At 40.5% G+C, this 19,933-nt stretch overlaps 1 protein-coding gene across 1 annotated transcript; it reads left to right on the top strand.

The window, feature by feature from the left end:
- The first annotated feature begins 14,049 nt into the window (after positions 1 to 14,049).
- Positions 14,050 to 19,769, top strand: LOC115821491 (soluble guanylate cyclase 88E-like). Its single transcript, XM_030785313.1, has 16 exons — positions 14,050 to 14,177; positions 14,333 to 14,465; positions 14,610 to 14,784; positions 14,945 to 15,036; positions 15,150 to 15,407; positions 15,728 to 15,869; positions 16,095 to 16,220; positions 16,524 to 16,644; positions 16,856 to 16,985; positions 17,336 to 17,482; positions 17,682 to 17,828; positions 18,065 to 18,221; positions 18,518 to 18,627; positions 18,769 to 18,858; positions 19,118 to 19,236; positions 19,406 to 19,769. The coding sequence occupies exons 1-16, from the start codon at positions 14,050 to 14,052 to the stop codon at positions 19,767 to 19,769; spliced, it is 2,439 nt and encodes an 812-aa protein (XP_030641173.1).
- Positions 19,770 to 19,933: the final 164 nt, after the last annotated feature.

Genomic DNA, 19,933 nt, shown 5'->3' on the forward strand with positions numbered 1-19,933 from the left:
ATATTCATATCTCTCTCTCTATACCTTTACAGGCTGATGTATTATACCAATAACTGCGACACATGGTTAATATATAGGAGTCAGGCCCAGGTCATTCACTCACAGCATTACTGCTGATGTCAGCATCAGCTTCCTGCCGAGGACATGGAGACAGATGACAAGGAGGAGGTGAATGAAAGACAACCAAAGACCCCACCCCAGCCCACCCCACCCTCCAACAACCCCTCGGATTCTCACCAGTTCATTGGACATACTCACGACAGGATTGGTCATCGATACGATTTATAACCATTCGATATGGCTACAGTCTGTTTAATATATGATAAACGAACTCCAGTGATCCTCAAATTATCAGCCATTTCATTTGATCGTCTCTCCGTGGGGAGATGGAGGGAGGGAGGGAGGGAGGGAGGGAGGAAATTGTGGTTGGCGGTGCAATGAGCGACACTGTTTGAGAAGAGAAAGAAAAAAAAAAAGCTCCCCTGGGTATTTTTGAAAACTTAAATTACCTTGACGGTATCTTTTGGGTCAAATGAAATTCAAATGCAAAATCTGTCGGAAGAAACGGGGGTGACATCTTCACAGATGGTTGCGGCAAGCTGGCACCAACAAGAGAAGCTGGCGCAAGGTCACACTGGCACACTCAGGCAACTGGCATAGGCGGTGCAGAGGAATCTGATGCCCACCGATATGAACTCATCAAACCACTCGGAGTTTAAAGAAGACAATCAAAGTTTTACCCACTGCTACCACTTCTCCTCCCTGGAGTTTCTCATGTGCTGTGATTGAAAGACTACAAGACTACGAATCTTTATTGCTGCCAGTATTATTTTCAGTATAGAATAAATAATTAAATCAATGATAGAATGAAATGACTTATGAGGGTTATTATTAACTGACTGACTTGACTGAGTCCATGGTTATTATTATCATTGTTGTTGTTGTTGCTGTTGTTTTTGTCCCTGTTTCTTTCTAGAGTTGACTGTTGATCCTCTGGATCTTCTAGTTCCTACAAGTCCAGTGGGGGATCCAGGGTCTAGAAAAGGACGTGTCTAATTCTATGCAGTGTTGCTTTGATGAGGACTTTAGCCTTGGGTGTTCCAGGCAGGCATCCTAGGTGTTTGTTTAGTTACAGGGAAGGGCTGCCCAGGGCACTGAAGGCTTGGGCCTTCGCATTCTGGATCTTTTGCACTTAAAGTCACAGGTCCTGGTATTTGCTCATTTTCACATCCCACAAGCTTTTTGTCATATTATTATTATTATTATTATTATTATTATTATTGGTGCTCAGAGCCTTTCCAATGAGAGATGTTTTTTGTTTTTGAGGAGAACATTCGTTCTCACCCAAGGGCACTGTATCTGTTGAAAGACACAGCAAGATGGGGCCATCCTCCATCTTGCTCCACAACTTTAGACCATCAGTTTGGGTAACCAGTCATACAGAGATGACACAGGGACGGCGCAACATGACAAGCCGCGTGACCTATGCTTGTATGTAGAACTGAAGCTCATGAACCATCAATGTCATAAAGAATCTTGTGGATTTTTTTTTTTTTCATCTAAGACAAATAACCACTCCAAACTTCTGACTGTGGTTCAAAACGCATGAGGCCCTGTAAGATAAGTTGTCTTTATTATAGCTGAACTTTTCTGTTCCTCAGAAGTGCTTGTCTCCCAGCCAGCTGACTGAAGGCTGATATTGTCATCTCAGAGTTTGCCTTCAGACCCTCCAAAGGCTGGAAAGTTTAACAAGAGGTCGACTGTGCTAATCTTATTTTGAATATGTCTGAACTATAAGAGATCTCTACCGAGAATAATTTGTTGCATTATATTCATGAACCTTCTTTGCCCCTAAATCCTCCAGTCATGTAAATAGGTAGGTAAGATGAATGGAAAGATAGTTCTCGTTTAAAAATAAAAGAAGTCAGAAAGAGGACAAATTGCTGCCCTTGGCACTCATTGTCGTGCTGCTTATAAAATAATCTGTTTTATCCTGCTTCAGCCTGAATCCGTTTTTGAAACCTCATTTCACTCTCTCAGGAAAGATGGACTTAAAAAAAACATCCCTCAACTAGTTAAAAGATTTGAATTGCGGGATGAACAATACACACGCAACAGTTATCAGCTCAAATCCCAAGATTAACTTTGGTATTTGGGCTCACAGAAGAGTCACAGTAAGAGAAGTGTAAGCTGATGTTTGTGGAAGCCGAAATGTTTAATGGGAAGTTTACATTTTCAAAGTTTTTTCTTTTTTTAATTACTTTTTTACCCTCTTGTTTTACATCCTCAGAGATGGGGAAGGGGGCATTTTTTTCCCTTTTGCTTGGATATTAAACAATAACCTTTTTAAAAATATTTTTGTGACATTTTCATAATTTTCAGAGCAAGAGATACTGAGATGGCAGCTGACATGCCTTTTGTTTTATCGTAAACCAATAAAAAAAGTGTTATTCTAACACATAAAGTGTGGTTTCAACAGTTAAATAACCTGAAGACCAGGGGGGTATTTCAGAAAGCAGGTTTAGTGAAAACTCAGAGTTAGTTAACTTAGAGAAAGTAGTAAACCTCCTAACAGAAGAGCCCTATGGCTTTGTTTTGCTAGGAGAATGAAGCCACAGGACTCTTCTATTAGGAGGTTTACTACTATCTCTAAGTTAACTAACTCTGAGTTCTCACTAAACCTGCTTTCTGAAATACCCCCCAGGAACTCAGCAGTGCCATCAGCTCAGATCAACTCAGCCATCAGAACAACAACAACAACAACAACATCAACAAAATAAAATACAATTATAAAACAAAAACAAAAACAAACAGATAACAAATGCTGTGACAATTTGTTCTTTGCCTGTTTTTACTGCACGGTTAAAATGGCTTGCTGTCACATTTAGGCGGGATAGGTTGCTAACACAGACAACCAAGCACTCCTTCCCAAAATCAACATCAAACCTCAAAAATGTAATTTCAGGAACAGGGAGGCCAATCTTGAATGGTGCAATGTTTCCATTCTACCGACGATGTTAAACTTTGGCATTTAATCTGTGGAATCAATCACATTAAAAAAAAAAAAATGTTGTCATGGTAAGCTTCTATGATTCAGAGTATTTTGTTCAAATCTTGGAAAACTCACATTAAATGTTTTATATGGTAGAAAATTACAGCTGAAATTTCAGTTCTTTATTTTCTGATTATATTGTAATGCACATTAATCAAAGGGCCTGTCATTACAGGCAGTGTTTGATATTAATTGTGTTGCTCACCAGTCACTCTGGATGGTGGGTTTTGAAAACTGACTAATGACTCAGCATTTTTCATCCGCCTAATTATTTTCCCCTAAAATACAACAAGGCAAAAATGATCAGTGATTGTAATTCCAGTCATTATTTAGATTTATGATGTTTAACAAAAGAAAAAGAGGATAAGAAATCTTGCATTAATGATTATGCTTATTTTGTCACACATCACATTGAGATCAGTACAAATTACCTTTCAAGGACAAATGAAATTGTATAATTAAACCACTGTTTTCAGAGAGTAAATTGTACTACAAGAAGGTCACTGCCTTTGCGTTATGATCCCATGTGTGTGTGTGTGTGTGTGTGTGTTTGAACAATAGCTCTGCTGAACATGTGTAAATTTGTATTAATTAGTACAAAACCTCTCAAAGTTTTGCCAGATCTTTTGCTACACTGGAAGCAAGCATTATTGGACTTTTTAAATAACAAATGCAATAAAACTACTCTTTTAGTCAGCAAGTATGTCTGCTGTCTACGCTTTTCGCTTTTAAAAGACGTTTTTTAAATATTTTTTAAAAAATGTTAAGGACAAGACTACCAAGCTCTTAGATTTAGATGTTTGTTGGTTCAGAATCTTCTCTTGCCTCTAAACATGTATCAGACAGCTTCTGCAATCACCTATTGTGCAAGTTGTGAAAGCAGTAATCCTGATTGGACACATTTATAGTTGTGGGTTTTTTGGGGGGTTTTTTTTGTTTTTGGGGGGGGGGGGGGGGGGGGTTTGTTGGTTATTGTTCAGCAACATTCTTGTTGTTTTGAGACCATTGTTGCACAGACCATTGTTCAAATGCTGCTTCCAGCAATTATTATTTTTTAATAACAATGAACTTTACCAAAAGCTGGTCTTTGACGGTTTTCTATCAAAAGTGGTTTGTAAAATTGACAGATTTAACAGCTTCTGACGGCTTTGACCCATGTTTGGCGGATGGCGGGAGTTAATTTTGGAGCCCTGATCATTAGTTGCATTCATGGCACTTACAGGCGACGCCCACACGTCGGAACTGAGATGTTACATCATAGACGTCCCAACGTGTTCACTCAGGGGTAATTGGCTGGATTAATTATTATGGAACAGGTTGAAAGAAGGATGTTTCTCCCCAAACGAATGACTCACTCCTCGACTGACGCACCCAGGGATCAGTCTTTTCTCTCTCTTTCTCTGTCTCTCTGTCTTTCATTTGTTTCAACACAACTCATAAACAACACATTGTGTTCTCAGGTGTGCACCTGATCTCTGGAGGAAGAACAACAGTGCTTCAGAAGACTAAATAAAATTGGCTTGATTGGGTTGAAAGTAATGTCAAGATAAAAAAAAAACATGAGTCTTGAGGAAAAACATGTACCAATGTAAGAAGTGCCTATGGTATTTGGGTTCACGGCTGTAAATCTGCCTATTAAACTACCACATTGTGGCATATAATGGTCCATTTTATGCAATGCGTCTACCCTGAGCAGGCAGAGACTTGGAGCGTAAACAGTCAGTGGTGGAATTCGACTGAACGCACCAAGCCGTTTGAAGGGTGAGCAGGGCACACCAAACAGATTACAATACATCACCCAAACTTGATAACCAATCATGGAGGATAATCACCTCTGAAACAGTGGCTGATTAGGCCTTCTTCACAAAGCACCTCCCTCTGGTTGCTCCTTAAGCTGTGGGGTGATCGGTTAGAGGGGACACATTCAGAGGTCTGTAGCTTATGGTAGACTACACCATGCGTTTACAATCACAGGAACTAAGTGAGAGAGAGATATACACACACAGCTTGAGCAGCAGGAAGAGATACTAATACCACTCAGAGTAGCAGGGCAAAAAATTACAACTGAAGAAGACAAGAAAAATGGCTGTTGAAAGGAGAATGTGTCATAAGGAGATAGCGGTTCCATAACTCGACAAATACCATTGATAAATCTATATAATATGATTGTATTATGGTATATCCTAAATCTATTCTGTGATCACCTTCTGTATTCACTTTTGAGTTGTAAACCTCCTTAAGGTGTCTGTTCACATTCATAAACATGTGAATACTAATAATTTGCATAATACTAATGCCAGGTAAACTTCATGCTTCTCAGCAGTGTAGTATTTCCTCTTAGGACATTTCTCAAACCGCAAAAACCCTCCAGAACATTAAAGCAGTGAGTACACTGGAGGAATTCTTCTCTCTCTCTCTCTCTCTCTCTCTCTAGATCTCGTATTCTCTCCTCATTATATGTTTGGAGTCCAAAAGCAGAGGCTGACAGGACAAAACACGTATTCCACATTGCCAAAGCCCATGGTATGAAAGGAATTCCTCGCATTAGATATGCCATTCAGTGGAGGAAATATCAACTGTGCGGTACAGCACGTATTCAAACACACGCATGCGCACACACACACACACACGCACACCCACACACACACACACACAGAGCCACTTTGTGTACATTAAACCCCCAGTGGTGTGTGAGTCACCAGGCAGAGAGACAAATCTACCTCCACTGAGAGAACTGTGCAAATGCCTGCCCCAACCTACACACACACACACAGACAAATACACAGATGTTGGTCGCCCAAGCAGCCAAGAGCTTCCTGAAAGATTACTGCTTTGTGATGCAATTACCCCTCTTACCCCACCGTTAATTCTCTCTCTCTCTTTTTTTTTTGGCCGGTCATTTGTATTTGCGATTACTCTTGTGTTTTATTTCCAGTTACCCATTCTCTTGAGCGTGTTTGGAAGGACTCTCCGACCTTCCCTCTACATCAGATTAGTCAGCTCAAAGGGAAAAAAAAAACAAACAATGCTGGTTCGTGACAACTGAAAATAAAAAATGTGGAAATTATTCACCTTTAGAGCGTTGCATCTTGAAGTGGCGTTAGCTGATTGGCTGAGGTGCGTGCATGGAAGAGAATAATGTGTTTGTCCATTTTAACCGAGATGGGGGGGGGGGGGCTTGGCTCTTCTATCTCTAAGCGAAATCCGCTTCATGAATGACTTTCACGTGCGCTTTAAAAAGCTCTGTTAAAAACCCTCAGTGTATTAAAGCTAAAACTCATGTGAATACTTAAATGTGTCTCCTTCAGGAAAGTAAGTTTTTGCCATTCAAGTATGAAGTAAATGCCATCTGTACAATGGCCCATTTGCTTTACCAATGGAGAGTCAATTGCCAAAGGACATTTTAGAGAGAGTGATGCAATTGGCACAGAAAAAGAGTGGCTATGATTGCAGGACAGACAGGCAATGTTTCATTTACCCAAATCATAAGGGAGACTAAGCTATTGCAATTCAAAATCTAGAGCATAAAGATGTAAGAACTTAAGACCACCGTATGAACTAGTGCTGTCAAATCTACAATACTGTGATAGGTCTAAATGGTTTAATGCAACTATTACCGCTACCACAGCTTAACTCAGAATTTGTGAAGGTAAAAACCTGGTTTCCCGCTTAGCTAAAACAGTCCAAAAGTACACATTTAGAATGCAACTTATGTTGTTTCCTATTGCGCTCTTGAAAGCACAATGGATTTTCTGAATTTGGTCCACTTCTAGTTGTTCTCTGAGACAAAAAAATGCTGATTATGTGGTTTAGTTTGAAGTATTTCCAAAAAGTTTTCATTGTTATTCTGTGGAACAGTGATGAGGAACTGGGTTTGCCAAAAAGCCTCGCTTTGCAGCCATGGTCCTTATGTTTCGGCACTTGGATGGAGGATTGGAAAATCTGGCACTCTTCTCAGCTGATTCTCAGTCAGTTCTGATTCTTCATTATCTCTGCTTTTCATACTTCATTACTTCACTTCAGGTGATGTCTTCCTCACAACTCCTTTAATGACCATTGCGAAAATCGCCTCGCGTTGTAGCGGTCTGCTCTACAGCTATGTTTGAGGTTAGCATTACCAACCAAATCCTAACCACAATACCTTTCAGTTAAGCAACAGTACTATAACAGAGACAGGAGAATTAAAGCGAAACGGTTTTGTGCTTGCACTCGTATACACACTGTCCCCTACAACGCCAGACAAAAGACGGGATCCCCGGGGAAATGAAGGCGCAATTTTCAAAACACTGTGAATGAAACATGTGCAGGTGTTTAAATTGCAAAACATCCTGATGGCGTGTAGCAGACAGCCTGTGTGTGTGTGTCTGTGTGTGTGTGTGTTTGTGTGTGTGTGTGTGTGTGTGTGTGTGTGTGTGTGTGTGTGTGTGTAAATGTGAGAGGAAAGATCAGTATACACATAACAGTGTTACTGCTGTCACCAGCAGAGCTGGAATTGGATTAGTGTCACCCTTGATATGGCAAAGGACAGACAGGGAAAGAGTGACAAAATTGAAGGGAAAAAAAAAGAAAGAAAGAAAAAAGGAGACAGCTTCTTTCTGCTCCACGCTATAATTTCATTTCGGAAAAAGGTACCCGAAAGCATAAATGCAGTCCATTCAGTGGAGTTAATGAAATCTTTATGGGTGCCTTTGTAGACCATTCCTTTCTTTTGACCGCTGTCTTATTTTTTTTTTGTCTTCTTCCTTTTTTGTAAATACTGTTGTGGTGAGTCTACACTACTATTTCCATTTCGTTCTTGAGTTTGTTGGTTCTAAGCCTGTTTTCCAGCCTTGAAATGTTGGATTTAAGAATGAAAAGCAACCTGCGATGTGTCCCAGGCTCTTAGTTCAGCCACATCAAGTCACACATAAGAAATCAAAGTTGGGTAAGGATCGCAGGGTTTCACAATGCACAGAGAGAGATTCAATTAAACAGATGCAAAGGGTCAGGTAAGTGGGGGGATTTTACTACAGTGCAACTCTGCATGCTAATGGGTGGAAAGCAGCGATAGAGAGCGAGAGAGAGAGAGAGAGCGTAAGAAAAAGTGAGCTGGGTGGGATATAAAGTACAATAAGGTCCCACACAGTTTCTATTCAGGATTCAGACAGTGATCTGCTACTGTGTAGAGAGTAAAACCAATATAAAAAAAAGAGAGAGAGAAAAAAAGAAGGAAAAAAGGAAAGTGCCATGGGATTCTAGAAAAAAAAAAAGTGCTACATTGTTGAAAGTGCAGAGAAGCTGACAGTGGAGATTAGAAGATTGAGGGTGGGGGTGGAGGGTGGGAATGGGATACGGGGGCTGATATTAAGTATTCAGCTTAGGGCGGGGCAGTGCGAATGGCCCCCCCAGCCCCAGACAGTCTGGGAGATTTTCATTTTTCAAAAAAAAAAAAGGGTGAATCATCTCCTTCTCTATTGTGCAGTCACGTTCCTATTATATGCCCCTACCGCTAAATCCTGTCTCTGTCTGCCGAGACTCTAAAGCACTGATTTGGCAAATATTGAGTTCATAGAGGCAAATGTGAAAATATTCAGAAGATTCACATTTGTGCACTACCCAAAGTTAAATGCGTTTAGCATATTAGCTTTTTGCCCCTGCTTAGAACTGATCAGTTCTCATAGCAATATGTGTCACAGTCTAGGAACAGCTAATGTTTACTCGGAGTTCAAGTTCTTTTATCGTTAATGTTCTTGAAGTACACAAGAACACGCGTCATTCTATAGCCTGCCCAGCATTTTACACACAGACACATACACACACACACACACATACCCTTTGGCATATTCACAGGACCCTTGAAATGGCGTTGTGGAGTACAGTAAACTACATGTTATGGTTTCGCACAATTTCACATCAGTATAAATGACAATGAATGTAAAGGAGTGTAGGTAAGGGTCAAGAGGATATTCAACACCCACATTCACAATGCTGACAGCCTCTTAAGAGAATACTCAGCGTCCCTCCGAGATTCACTGAGGATTGTGTGGAAAGAGCCTAGCAAGAAATGAAAGTACAGTGCTAGCTCTGCAAAGGAGTAACCATGGGTTTTATAATACATAATCCGTTTCTTTCATCAACAGCTCATTTGCTGCTAATGAGCACACTAACCAGCAAAGCCTGTGTACATTTTAACGCAGTATGAGTATGTATTTCCTCAAAATTGACACGGTTGCAGCACAACCGTTGGTAAGGCTTCAATGTGCTTGAGAAAAAATAATGGTTTGACTGGCAGTGGAAGAAGGCACATATAACTTGCTGTACTGAGGTAAAAGTACCTGGTAATACCTGGTAAAAGGCAGGACATGGGTAGGAAAATGGCAAAGACAGGAGAAACAATGACACAACAAAGAAAAGAATGGATGCTAATTATCAGCTGAGTGCACAAAATGAAAACTAGCCACAACTCATGCCTGCCATACGAGATTCTCTGGCAGAGCTAATTATTACTGTCAACTAATCAAATTTCTTGATAAGACACAAATACACACATCAGTTTTCAGGAGTCCTATGAGAATGCGACCTCAGCTGTTACCACATTATTTGGAAAGAAACTTAAAAAAAAATATATGATATTGGTTAATACAATAAATGTCATGATTAAATAAATGAAGAGGTCTTCTCACTGCTGTTCACTTTCAAATTTCCCCAGTTGTTGTTAGAGTGTTACAACAGTGCCCCCTAGCTGCTCCTGGATTTACTGAAATACAGCAAGAGCTTGGTTTCTGGTTTCGGTAGGACATTTGAAAGGAGCATCTACAAAACATTCCCTGAAGTATTCGACAGCATTCCAACTATATCTGTTAAAATTCAATCTGCCCTACCGTTTATCTCATTCAGTCTGGTGCCGTCTGTTATGATGTGATTTCAATATATAGTGTAATTAGAAGGGAGTGGCCCACAGGCGAAAGTACCACTGAAATGTACAATGTCCCAGTGTACAATGCTCCAAAGAATCAAAAATCCCGCTCTGATGAATGAGCATAAGACCAACAAGCAGTAAAACCGTATTTGAAATAAACTGTTTTAGTGTTTCTGCCAGAGACCTCTTTGGCTGGAGTCATACTGGACTTTCTCTATCTCTCTGACTGCAGCCTTTTCACTATAACGTCTCCATCCCTGTTAAGCACAAATAATTGGTTAATACACAACTTTGTGTGTGATTTTAATGCCAAATTAAGGACTGCTGTAGACCAAAAAAAAACTGAGGCAAATTTCCTGGAAAATTTATCAGCTGAAGTGAAATTGTTTTAAAGCTGCATGCAGATTGAGAGAAAAAAATTAATTAATGCTTCACTGCGATATTCTTCAAGAGCGCATTACTTGAAGACAAGTTTCTCAAAGGATATTAATAACAACTCAAAAACTGAGAGTACTGCTGTTAACTGCTAATTTTTTAATAAACTGCTTATTTTTTCTGTTCCTACTGAATTTCAGGTCTGAGCAAAATTGGAGGCTGAATGTCAAATGTTCACAGCATTGAACCAAATATTCTATCTTCTCCCCTTTTTTCCCTGAAGTGTAACTGCTCTCTGGGTTTTATTTTAACTTGATTCCTTAACTACCACAGGCGAAAGTACCACTGAAATGTACAATGTCCCAGTGTACAATGCTCCAAAGAATCAAAAATCCCGCTCTGATGAATGAGCATAAGACCAACAAGCAGTAAAACCGTATTTGAAATAAACTGTTTTAGTGTTTCTGCCAGAGACCTCTTTGGCTGGAGTCATACTGGACTTTCTCTATCTCTCTGACTGCAGCCTTTTCACTATAACGTCTCCATCCCTGTTAAGCACAAATAATTGGTTAATACACAACTTTGTGTGTGATTTTAATGCCAAATTAAGGACTGCTGTAGACCAAAAAAAAAACTGAGGCAAATTTCCTGGAAAATTTATCAGCTGAAGTGAAATTGTTTTAAAGCTGCATGCAGATTGAGAGAAAAAAATTAATTAATGCTTCACTGCGATATTCTTCAAGAGCGCATTACTTGAAGACAAGTTTCTCAAAGGATATTAATAACAACTCAAAAACTGAGAGTACTGCTGTTAACTGCTAATTTTTTAATAAACTGCTTATTTTTTCTGTTCCTACTGAATTTCAGGTCTGAGCAAAATTGGAGGCTGAATGTCAAATGTTCACAGCATTGAACCAAATATTCTATCTTCTCCCCTTTTTTCCCTGAAGTGTAACTGCTCTCTGGGTTTTATTTTAACTTGATTCCTTAACTACATGTTTGATACTTAACCCGAAGGTGTAATTGACCACAACACAACAATTGAATAAAAATCAATATTAAAACTTTAGAACACTTAAAGCAGTCGCGCACGCTTAGGGGAAAAAAAAAGGAAAGCACAGGACTCAGACATTTCAGGTCCATAACATAAAATACTGTTCCTCACTAAAACGATAGCGGAGACCGCTGACGTAAAAGTAGTCGATGACCCGGGCCCGAGCACCGATGCACATAATATATGTATTTCACTTCTTTTGATCTTAGCCCAGCCTTTGATACTATTGATCACAGAATACCCCTTTCATCCTTCTGAAATCTGAGTTGGTGTATGACAGAACAGTTTAAATTGGTTTCAAACCTATAATTATTGCAGGAATTTTCTTCCTTGTAATAAGAGGGGACTCCAGGTGTCTTTTTTTTAGAAAAATATTACAATATTACATACTGAGTCCTGCAAGAGTCAATTTTTGGTCCAGTTCCACTCTTATTGTACATATTTCCCACCTGGTAATGTACAATGTACATGTTCTTATAACTGTGAAGGAGACACGCTCTTATACTTGTTTGTGTGCGTTGGATGCTGAATGAGCATCCTTCATATGGCAGCATACAAGGTGAAGTCATTCTTTGATTACATATTCACCGATCAGTAACTTTATTCCCTATCAGCATTAGCACTTGTGGCTAAATCAAATGTAGATATTAATTTTACTTTCTAGAGTCATCCAAATAAATTCATTCCCACCACATCCTACATCCTGGCCTCCACCAGTCACCATAAGTTACTGAATTTTTACTATTGTAGTAAATTCCAAGAAAGTGCTAGAGTGCATGAAAGAGAGAAAGAGATGAGGAGAAAAAGAAAGAGGAGACAGTTGAGAGGGCTTAGAGGGAATACACAGCTGAGAAAATAGACAAGAGGGATGAGAGAGGGAGGAAAATGACAGGCACACCCAGTGGATGAAGAGGGCAAGGTCACGGCCAAGGGAAAGACAGGGAGAGAGAGACAGAGAGAGAGAGAGAGAGAGAGAGAGAGAGAGGGAGAAAGAGAGAGAGAGAGAGAGAGAGAGAGAGAGAGTGAAGATGATATTTTAGATTAGATTTAGCATGGAGAGTTTGCATTATAGACTCTGTCACCCTTCATGAACCTTGTTACCACTAAACCAGGTCCCAAAACTGATGTGGTGATGTTGTGTGTCAGATTATAGCGCTGGAATTAGTTGAAATTTTACTTTTATTCAACCCCGTGCACTTCACCAATCTCCCTAGAGCCAGTGATGCTGCAGGCCCATGATACGACACGACCGTGGAGAAGATGACAACCTTCACTGGAATTAATAACCTCATGGAAATATATACATATCCCCTCACTGTTTTTCCTTTTTCTTTTTTTTTTCAGTGCACAGATGAGGTTGTGGGAGTGGCCGCTCTGGCCAGAATGACTTTCCATTCTGAACAGTGAGGAGGTGTAGCTGTGTAAATACCCGCAAGACAGCAACCTAGCACCTACTAGTCTGCATAATAAAATCCCCCAAAATTCACCCCAGTCTCACAGCTTGTCACAACAAATTTCCCCCAAGCCTCTTGACCCTTCAGAGGCGCTATCTATCGATAACATCAGGTTTCACAAGTTTGATGGAAGACTTGGCTGAATGCAATATATGCCCCTCAGCATCGGTCCCCTGTGGCTTGTAAATGATGTCTTGTTTTGTTTTTGTTTTTTGTTTTTCCTCCAGTACCAAGCCTACAGACTGCCCTATATTCATCTCTGTCTTTTGAATATGTTATCATATTATAGAGGTGGTTCTCATCTTTAAAATGGATTCCACTTATACTTGTCATCTCCCCCTCAGGTTTCTGCAAGCGTTTTTTGTTGTTGTTGTTGTTGTTGTTTAAAACATTGAACAAAAAGCCCTCAACTGTGAAAATTCAGGGAACACAGGAAAGTTCTAGAATGCAATAGAGGGATAGCAATGCAGTAATTCAATGATGATCTTATTTTGCATAAGTAACGAAGAAGGCAAAATAGGGTTCTTATGTGGTTCCTGAGGTGTTTAAGAGTTCAAAAGATTTCATTTGTTCATTTATTTGTTTGTTCGTTAAATGGAATGTACCTGAAAAGTTTCACAGTCAAGGGAAAAAACAAATTTAAGGTGTTATGAAGTACAAATTACGGGATTAGAAAGTGTCAGGTTTTTTGACACCTGCCAGAAACACACCCTAGCCCTACTATTTCAGTCTGTGACCTCTATTGTAGTGACAGAGAGGTGTGTGAAGAGGCAAGGGTGTCATGAACAGGTGGCCTGAAAGAGTGAGGGGATCCCATTTGTGCAAAGCCTCGGTCACTCACACAAGTACATTGAACTAAGTGACTGCAGGTAAGTTAGATGTATGGTTTTTTACTTCTTTCACCTAATTTACTCATATAGATTCATTAGAACATGTAGTGTGGCAATGTCTTTTTTTTTTTTGTCAAGGGATCTGATTAACCGATGTGTACGCTGAAAATACTGGAAAAGAATGTGCTCTGTGCTATTGTAAACCTCTGATACATGTACAGCTTCATCGTTCAGAAGTGCAGAAACCAGTGAAAGGCAGGTGCAGGTACAGGGACAGCCAGAAAGTCTTGCTTTTCTTTTGTTGTTTTTTCTCTTTTTGTTTCATTACTTTTTAAGACAAAGCAGTTTACTGAGGGAGAGATCTGGAGGTTCCAAACCCTCTGAAGATGTATGGACTATATTTGGAGGCGGTGAATGATTACATTAACGAGTCCTATGGAGAGGACGTGTGGAGACTGATCGAGGCTCGGGCCGAGATCCCCCACCTCAAGTTTGTCCGTCACCAGATGTACAAGTAAATCTGTATTCCTTTCATCCTACTCGCATCCATAAATTACATTGAGTATGCATAGAAATTGCTGCCAGACTGCTTGCTAAAGGTTGTTGGAGCTTTTCATATACCTGCTGAGGCTTTCAAGGTTCTTACACTTGGGCTTTTCCCTTTACCAGTGACAATTTAATCCTTCGTTTGGCAAAAGCAGCCGGAGAGGTTCTGGGAAAGACTCACGATGAGCTCATGTATGCCTTTGGAGTTTATATGGTCAAAAGGATAGGAAACTATGGTTACGAGCGGATTTTGAAGGTGAGTTTTAACATTTGGGGTGTCAAACCGATGTTACTTCATGATATACTGTTCGTTAGTGCTTATTAATGGTTTGTATCCTCATTCAGTTTACCTTCACACAGTTCTGAATGCTAAACTTGTACCCTGCGTCTACCCTGTCAGGTGTTGGGACGCAATGTACGTGACTTCATCAACGAGCTGGACAACTTGCACGAATATTTCCGATTCTCCTTCCCCAAAGTCCAGCCGCCCAGTTTCTGTGTGGAGGAGGAATGTGAGACCAGTCTTACCCTTCACTACCGCAGCACCCGCAAGGGTTTCACTCAGTTCGTCAAAGGTACAGATGTAGATATCAATCGTTTTCAGATTGGGGGCCCAATATAACACAATGGACAAAGATCTGTTCACATACTGTAGTATTTCTTTCTGAAGATGTTGGAGTTATTGGACTGTTATTGTGGTGCCAAACATGTTTCCCCTGACGACTTGTCCCACAGGACAGCTTTCTCAAGTGGGCCGACAGTTCTACAACACGGACATTGAAGTGGAAATTCTGTCAAAGGAGGAGACCGAGAAAATGACATACGTGGTATGATAAAATATTAAACAAAATGTGTGAAATCCTTTGCTTGGGAGGTTGAAAGTTATTACTCTGAATGATTTTTTTACCTCATTATTCCCAACAATGTCAACTTTCCGCAGGTCTATAAAATGAACTTTGACAATGCTGCTTTCAAGCATCGGATGCCCCAGCAGAAGACGGCTCCAGGCTACGAAAAACTGCCCATGAAGAGAGGCATCTTCTTTGACATGTTCCCCTTCAGTGTCATCTTCCGCAGGGACATGACCATGTATCGCATTGGAGACGGGCTAAAAGAGGTCTTCTCGGACCTGCAGGGCAAGAAGGTCAACGAAGAGTTCACCCTGGTTCGACCCATGCTGGAATTCAGCTGGGATAATGTGAGTCAAGCAGAGGGTATCTCCAGAACATGTGGAGGGGGTTGTGTATGTGCAGAGCATGTGACGGAAGGCTAAAACACAGAAGGTGAGAGAGATACGTTTGTAGTTCAAGGTTAAAAGAAAAGGTGGAGTGATCCATCATAGGATGTGGTTGCAGTTATATAAGGATGAAAGTGACTGGCCCTTCAAAAACCAAGGTCTTTTAAGGCTTTTTATGCAGTAGCTTCAAGAGGCTTAAGAAACAAATGTGCACTATGTGAATTGGCCAGCATTTTTTAAACTCAGAGAAAGAAACACTAGATCAAACATCCCCTCCACAGATCTACACCCACCTGAACAACGTGTTTGAGCTGCTCTCCAAAGCAGTGGTGGAAAGCAAACAGAAGGTAAACATTCCTAAGTTGAGCAAGGAGGAACCGGAGGAGAAGGAAGAGAGTGAAAAACCCAAGAAGGAGGAGAGAGGTATGGTGCTGGTAGAAAATAATATTGTTGGTGGCAAAAACTATGATGATTTCATAGAGCACTGATTAATTGTTTAAATTTGTTCAGTTGAAATATTGAGCTGTACAGAGCACACCAATGGCTAACTTTGAGGAATATGTTCATGATATCATGAGGTCAGTGGTCATTGGTCAGTGCTGGTCACATGGACTTTGCTGGTATATAATAAGCCTTTTCCTCCATTAGACCTGAAGGCGATGGAGGACATGAAGGGAACAGATCAGGAGTACAGCAGTGCTTTGACTCAGTACAACAGTTCAGCTAACTCTGGCGGAGAAGACATTGAGCTGCTGGCCTTCCAGACTGTGACTGGTTGGCTATCCACCTTTCACCCCTTGTTTTACAAGATGCTCTCACAAACTTGTTTAAATCACTTCAGTCCTGTTGCCTTTGGCTTTTCTCCATGGAAAATCGGTGTGCTGATGACAGTTTCATTCTTCCAAATAGAACACCTACAATTAAAATCAAAAATCGAAACTATTGAAACTCAAAATTTAAACATATATGAAACTAAATATATATTAATCGAATGCTAGCTTTTATCAGGCGTTCACCTAAAGGGATTTAAGGAAAAAAAAAAGATAATGAGTGAACTCTTGTCTCTCTCATTCCAAGGAAAGTGCAGTGAGACGATATTCGAGGATATGCGAGAACCTCCTAAGAAGCCTCTTCATCTGAAGGGCCAGATGAAGTATGTCCCTCAGTGGGATTCCCTCATCTTCCTTGGCACGCCCATGTAAGTCCATGCCATCTTTCCGGCTTTAAACGCAATAGAGCTCTGTTGGGGCATTTGGCCAGTCATGCTGCTTCTAATTAGCAAATTTATTTATTTGTTTGTTCACTTATTTATTTATCAATTCATTTGCAGTTAATTATTTTACTGATTGCAAGTGTACATTAAAACTGCTATAGATGATTCAAATACTCTTTTTTTTTTATTTTTGTAGTATTGAGACAGTGGAAGATATGATTAAAATGGGAGTGTATGTAAACGACTTGAACCTGCATGACTCAAGCAGGGAACTCATTCTGGCTGGAACACAGCAATCGGCGGAGCTGCAGTTGGCTCTGGACCAGGTACAAAAGCAGCAAGGAACAAAAAGCTCTAAAATCCTAACAAGTATTCACAGTATTGGGTCTAAAACACAGTAACATGCACTTCCACAAACGTTCATACCATCCCACTAACCGTATCTGGTTCTGGATGCCAAGATCCTGCTGTTTTTTTGGCTTCACTTCATAATTAGAGGATGATTTTGACCTGGAAAACAGGTGTGTGTGCTCTTCAGCCAAATCAGACACCACAGTGCTTGGCTGATTGGAAAAGCAGCGGGACTTTGGATATCCAGGTTCAGATTTGAAGATCCCCAATCTGTGGTATCACCTGCTATCGTCTCACATTTCCTTTTGTTGTCCCGCTCTCACAGGAGCAACAGAAGTACGCCCAGCTCCAGGAGATCATTAAGAAGTTGGACGAGGAGAAGAAAAGGGGAGATTCGCTGTTATATGCCATGATACCCAAAGCAGTGGCTGACCGACTGAGAAAAGGCATCACTGCGCTGGAGACCTGTCAGGTATCTACACAAACGCCGGCCTAATGTCGTCCTTTCATCAAACAGGATCTCAAGGTTCGGGGTGATGTTTTGCCAAAAAGGGGAGAATAGTTAATGAGCGTTGTCTGGATTACTGAAAAAGGTCAGAGATTTCCTTTTTGGAGTGTTCACGTATGCCTTTCTGATGAAGCTGGTCCTTCTCTTTTTTCACACCTTCCAGGTGTTTCCAGATGTGACCATCTTGTTTAGCGACGTGGTGAAGTTTAATGAGATCTGTATTCACATAACACCTATGCAGGTGGTCGACATGCTGAATGAAATCTACATTGTATTCGACACTCTGAGTGAGAAACACAATGTCTATAAGGTAACATGTATAAACCATGGTTAGGAAAAATTTTGGAGTAAAAAAAAAAAGACATTTTTATTTTTATTTTCTCCACCAAAAAACTGCATATTAGGAGCCAATGCCTACAGTCAAACTTATCACACAACAATCATCCACTTCCAAAACAACCACCAATGACTTTTTAAATTTCTTTTTAAGTTCCTTCCAGAGTATGTATCCATGCTAGCTGACTTTATATTTGTGTTGAATTTGAGGTGGAGACCATAAGGGATGCGTATATGGTGGTGGCAGGTGTGCCAAACAAAACCACGTTTCATGCCCACCATATCTGTGACATGGCTCTGGATATGCTAAGCTCCATCGACCACCTGAAGGACCCCTCCACCGGAGACAACATCCAAATCCGTGTTGGTGGGTAGAACGCCAAAGACACGACTGTTGACAGTAACGTATAAGATACAAATGATTGAGTTTGTTGATTACCACCAGCTGTATGGGAATATAATACATTTTTATTTTCATTTCTGTAATATGATGTCCTTCAAAAGTAAATATTTATTTTAGAAATAAATAGTAACAGAACATGAAACCACACAAAGCATAACAAAGGTACATGCCCCATTCTTTCATTATATCAGTTGTCTCTTGTCCAGCAGATGAGTGTCAAGTTCAGAGGCAGTAGTTTAATTCTGTGCTGACTTTTACAGGTATTCACTCAGGTATGGTGGTAGCGGGCGTGGTTGGGCTGAAGATGCCCAGGTACTGTCTTTTCGGGGACACAGTCAATACTGCCTCTCGTATGGAGAGTAACGGTGTGGTAAGTTCATGGTACACATCTGTTAACGCACTGTTTTTTTCCCTCCAGAATTTAAAAACAGAACATTTAATGAAAACTTGTGGGAGAGAGTCCCTGCATCGACTCTGACAGCCATACTGGTCTAATTGTTTGTTTATACAGGGTATGCAAATCCACATTAGCCAAACCACCAAGGACCACCTGGAACACGAGCCTTATATCATTGAAGAGAGGGGTAAAATATTTGTAAAGGTAGCTCGTCTCCTGTTTTCAGAATGTGAACCCTCTTAAATCAAAACATTTTAATCGCTGTCCATAGACTTTCTGTTTTTGCTACACTGATAATTATACTGCAGTGGAATTGTTTTATTCAGATTTTTAGTTTACTATTTAGCTTTTCGATGTCCGTATTTTCTTTGAAATAATAAAATGAACTCCCAAAGCAGACACACTGTTGGTTAATTTTTTTTTTTTTAATGGAAACTAAAAAACCATGTCTGTCCTGGTCCAGGGTAAAGGGTATATGAAGACATACTGGCTGAAGGGAAAAAAGGATCTCTCATTTAAAACCCCAGCAGAGCTGCGCTACAGCAGTGAACAAAAGGATTCTGAAGACCGCAGCTCAAATGGGTAAAAAAAAACAACAACCCACAAATATTTGCTCTAATTAAGACATAAAAAGCCCAGAAGGCTCTTAACCTCTACAAACATTACTTGTATGGTATGATTAATTACAAAATATGTTGTTGTTTTTTTTGTTTGTTTGTTTTTTTTGTTTCTTGTTAATTGTCTCCTGCAGTTCCACTTGCACTAACACTAAACACTCAAACTCCAACCCCAACATTCCGAATGAGGAGCAGGCAGAAGGAAAACCGACCCCGACAGACCCTCCGCCAGACACGCTACCGCCTCTCGAAGGCACGACAGATGCCACGACAATCACCGTGGAGCCTCAAGACAAGGAGAAGGTCAAAAAGACTAAGAACAACAAAGGAGGAAAACCGGAGAATGCTGCAGGCAACGCGCAGGATATGGCTCCATCTAGTGGAAGCCAGGAGAATGCAGCCCTGGCGTTCAACAACAAGAAACACAGTTTCAGAAAGCAGTACACTCGGTTACCTGCCAATCTTCCCATGCGTAGCACTGCCTGCAATCTGCTGTGAGAGCAAAAGGTGGTTAAGAGAGACAGAACGAAACGCTGGATGAACTGACCTTTCAGGTATAAGATGTCTCAGATGCTCAGATGTTTGATTCAGACCAACATCATTGCTCACAGACCTTCCTGGACAAAATACTCCTGCATTTAGTGACTGACTTGACCACAGCG

The sequence above is a fragment of the Chanos chanos genome, chromosome 9 (assembly GCF_902362185.1).
Source record: "Chanos chanos chromosome 9, fChaCha1.1, whole genome shotgun sequence".
Taxonomy (NCBI): Eukaryota; Metazoa; Chordata; class Actinopteri; order Gonorynchiformes; family Chanidae; genus Chanos; species Chanos chanos.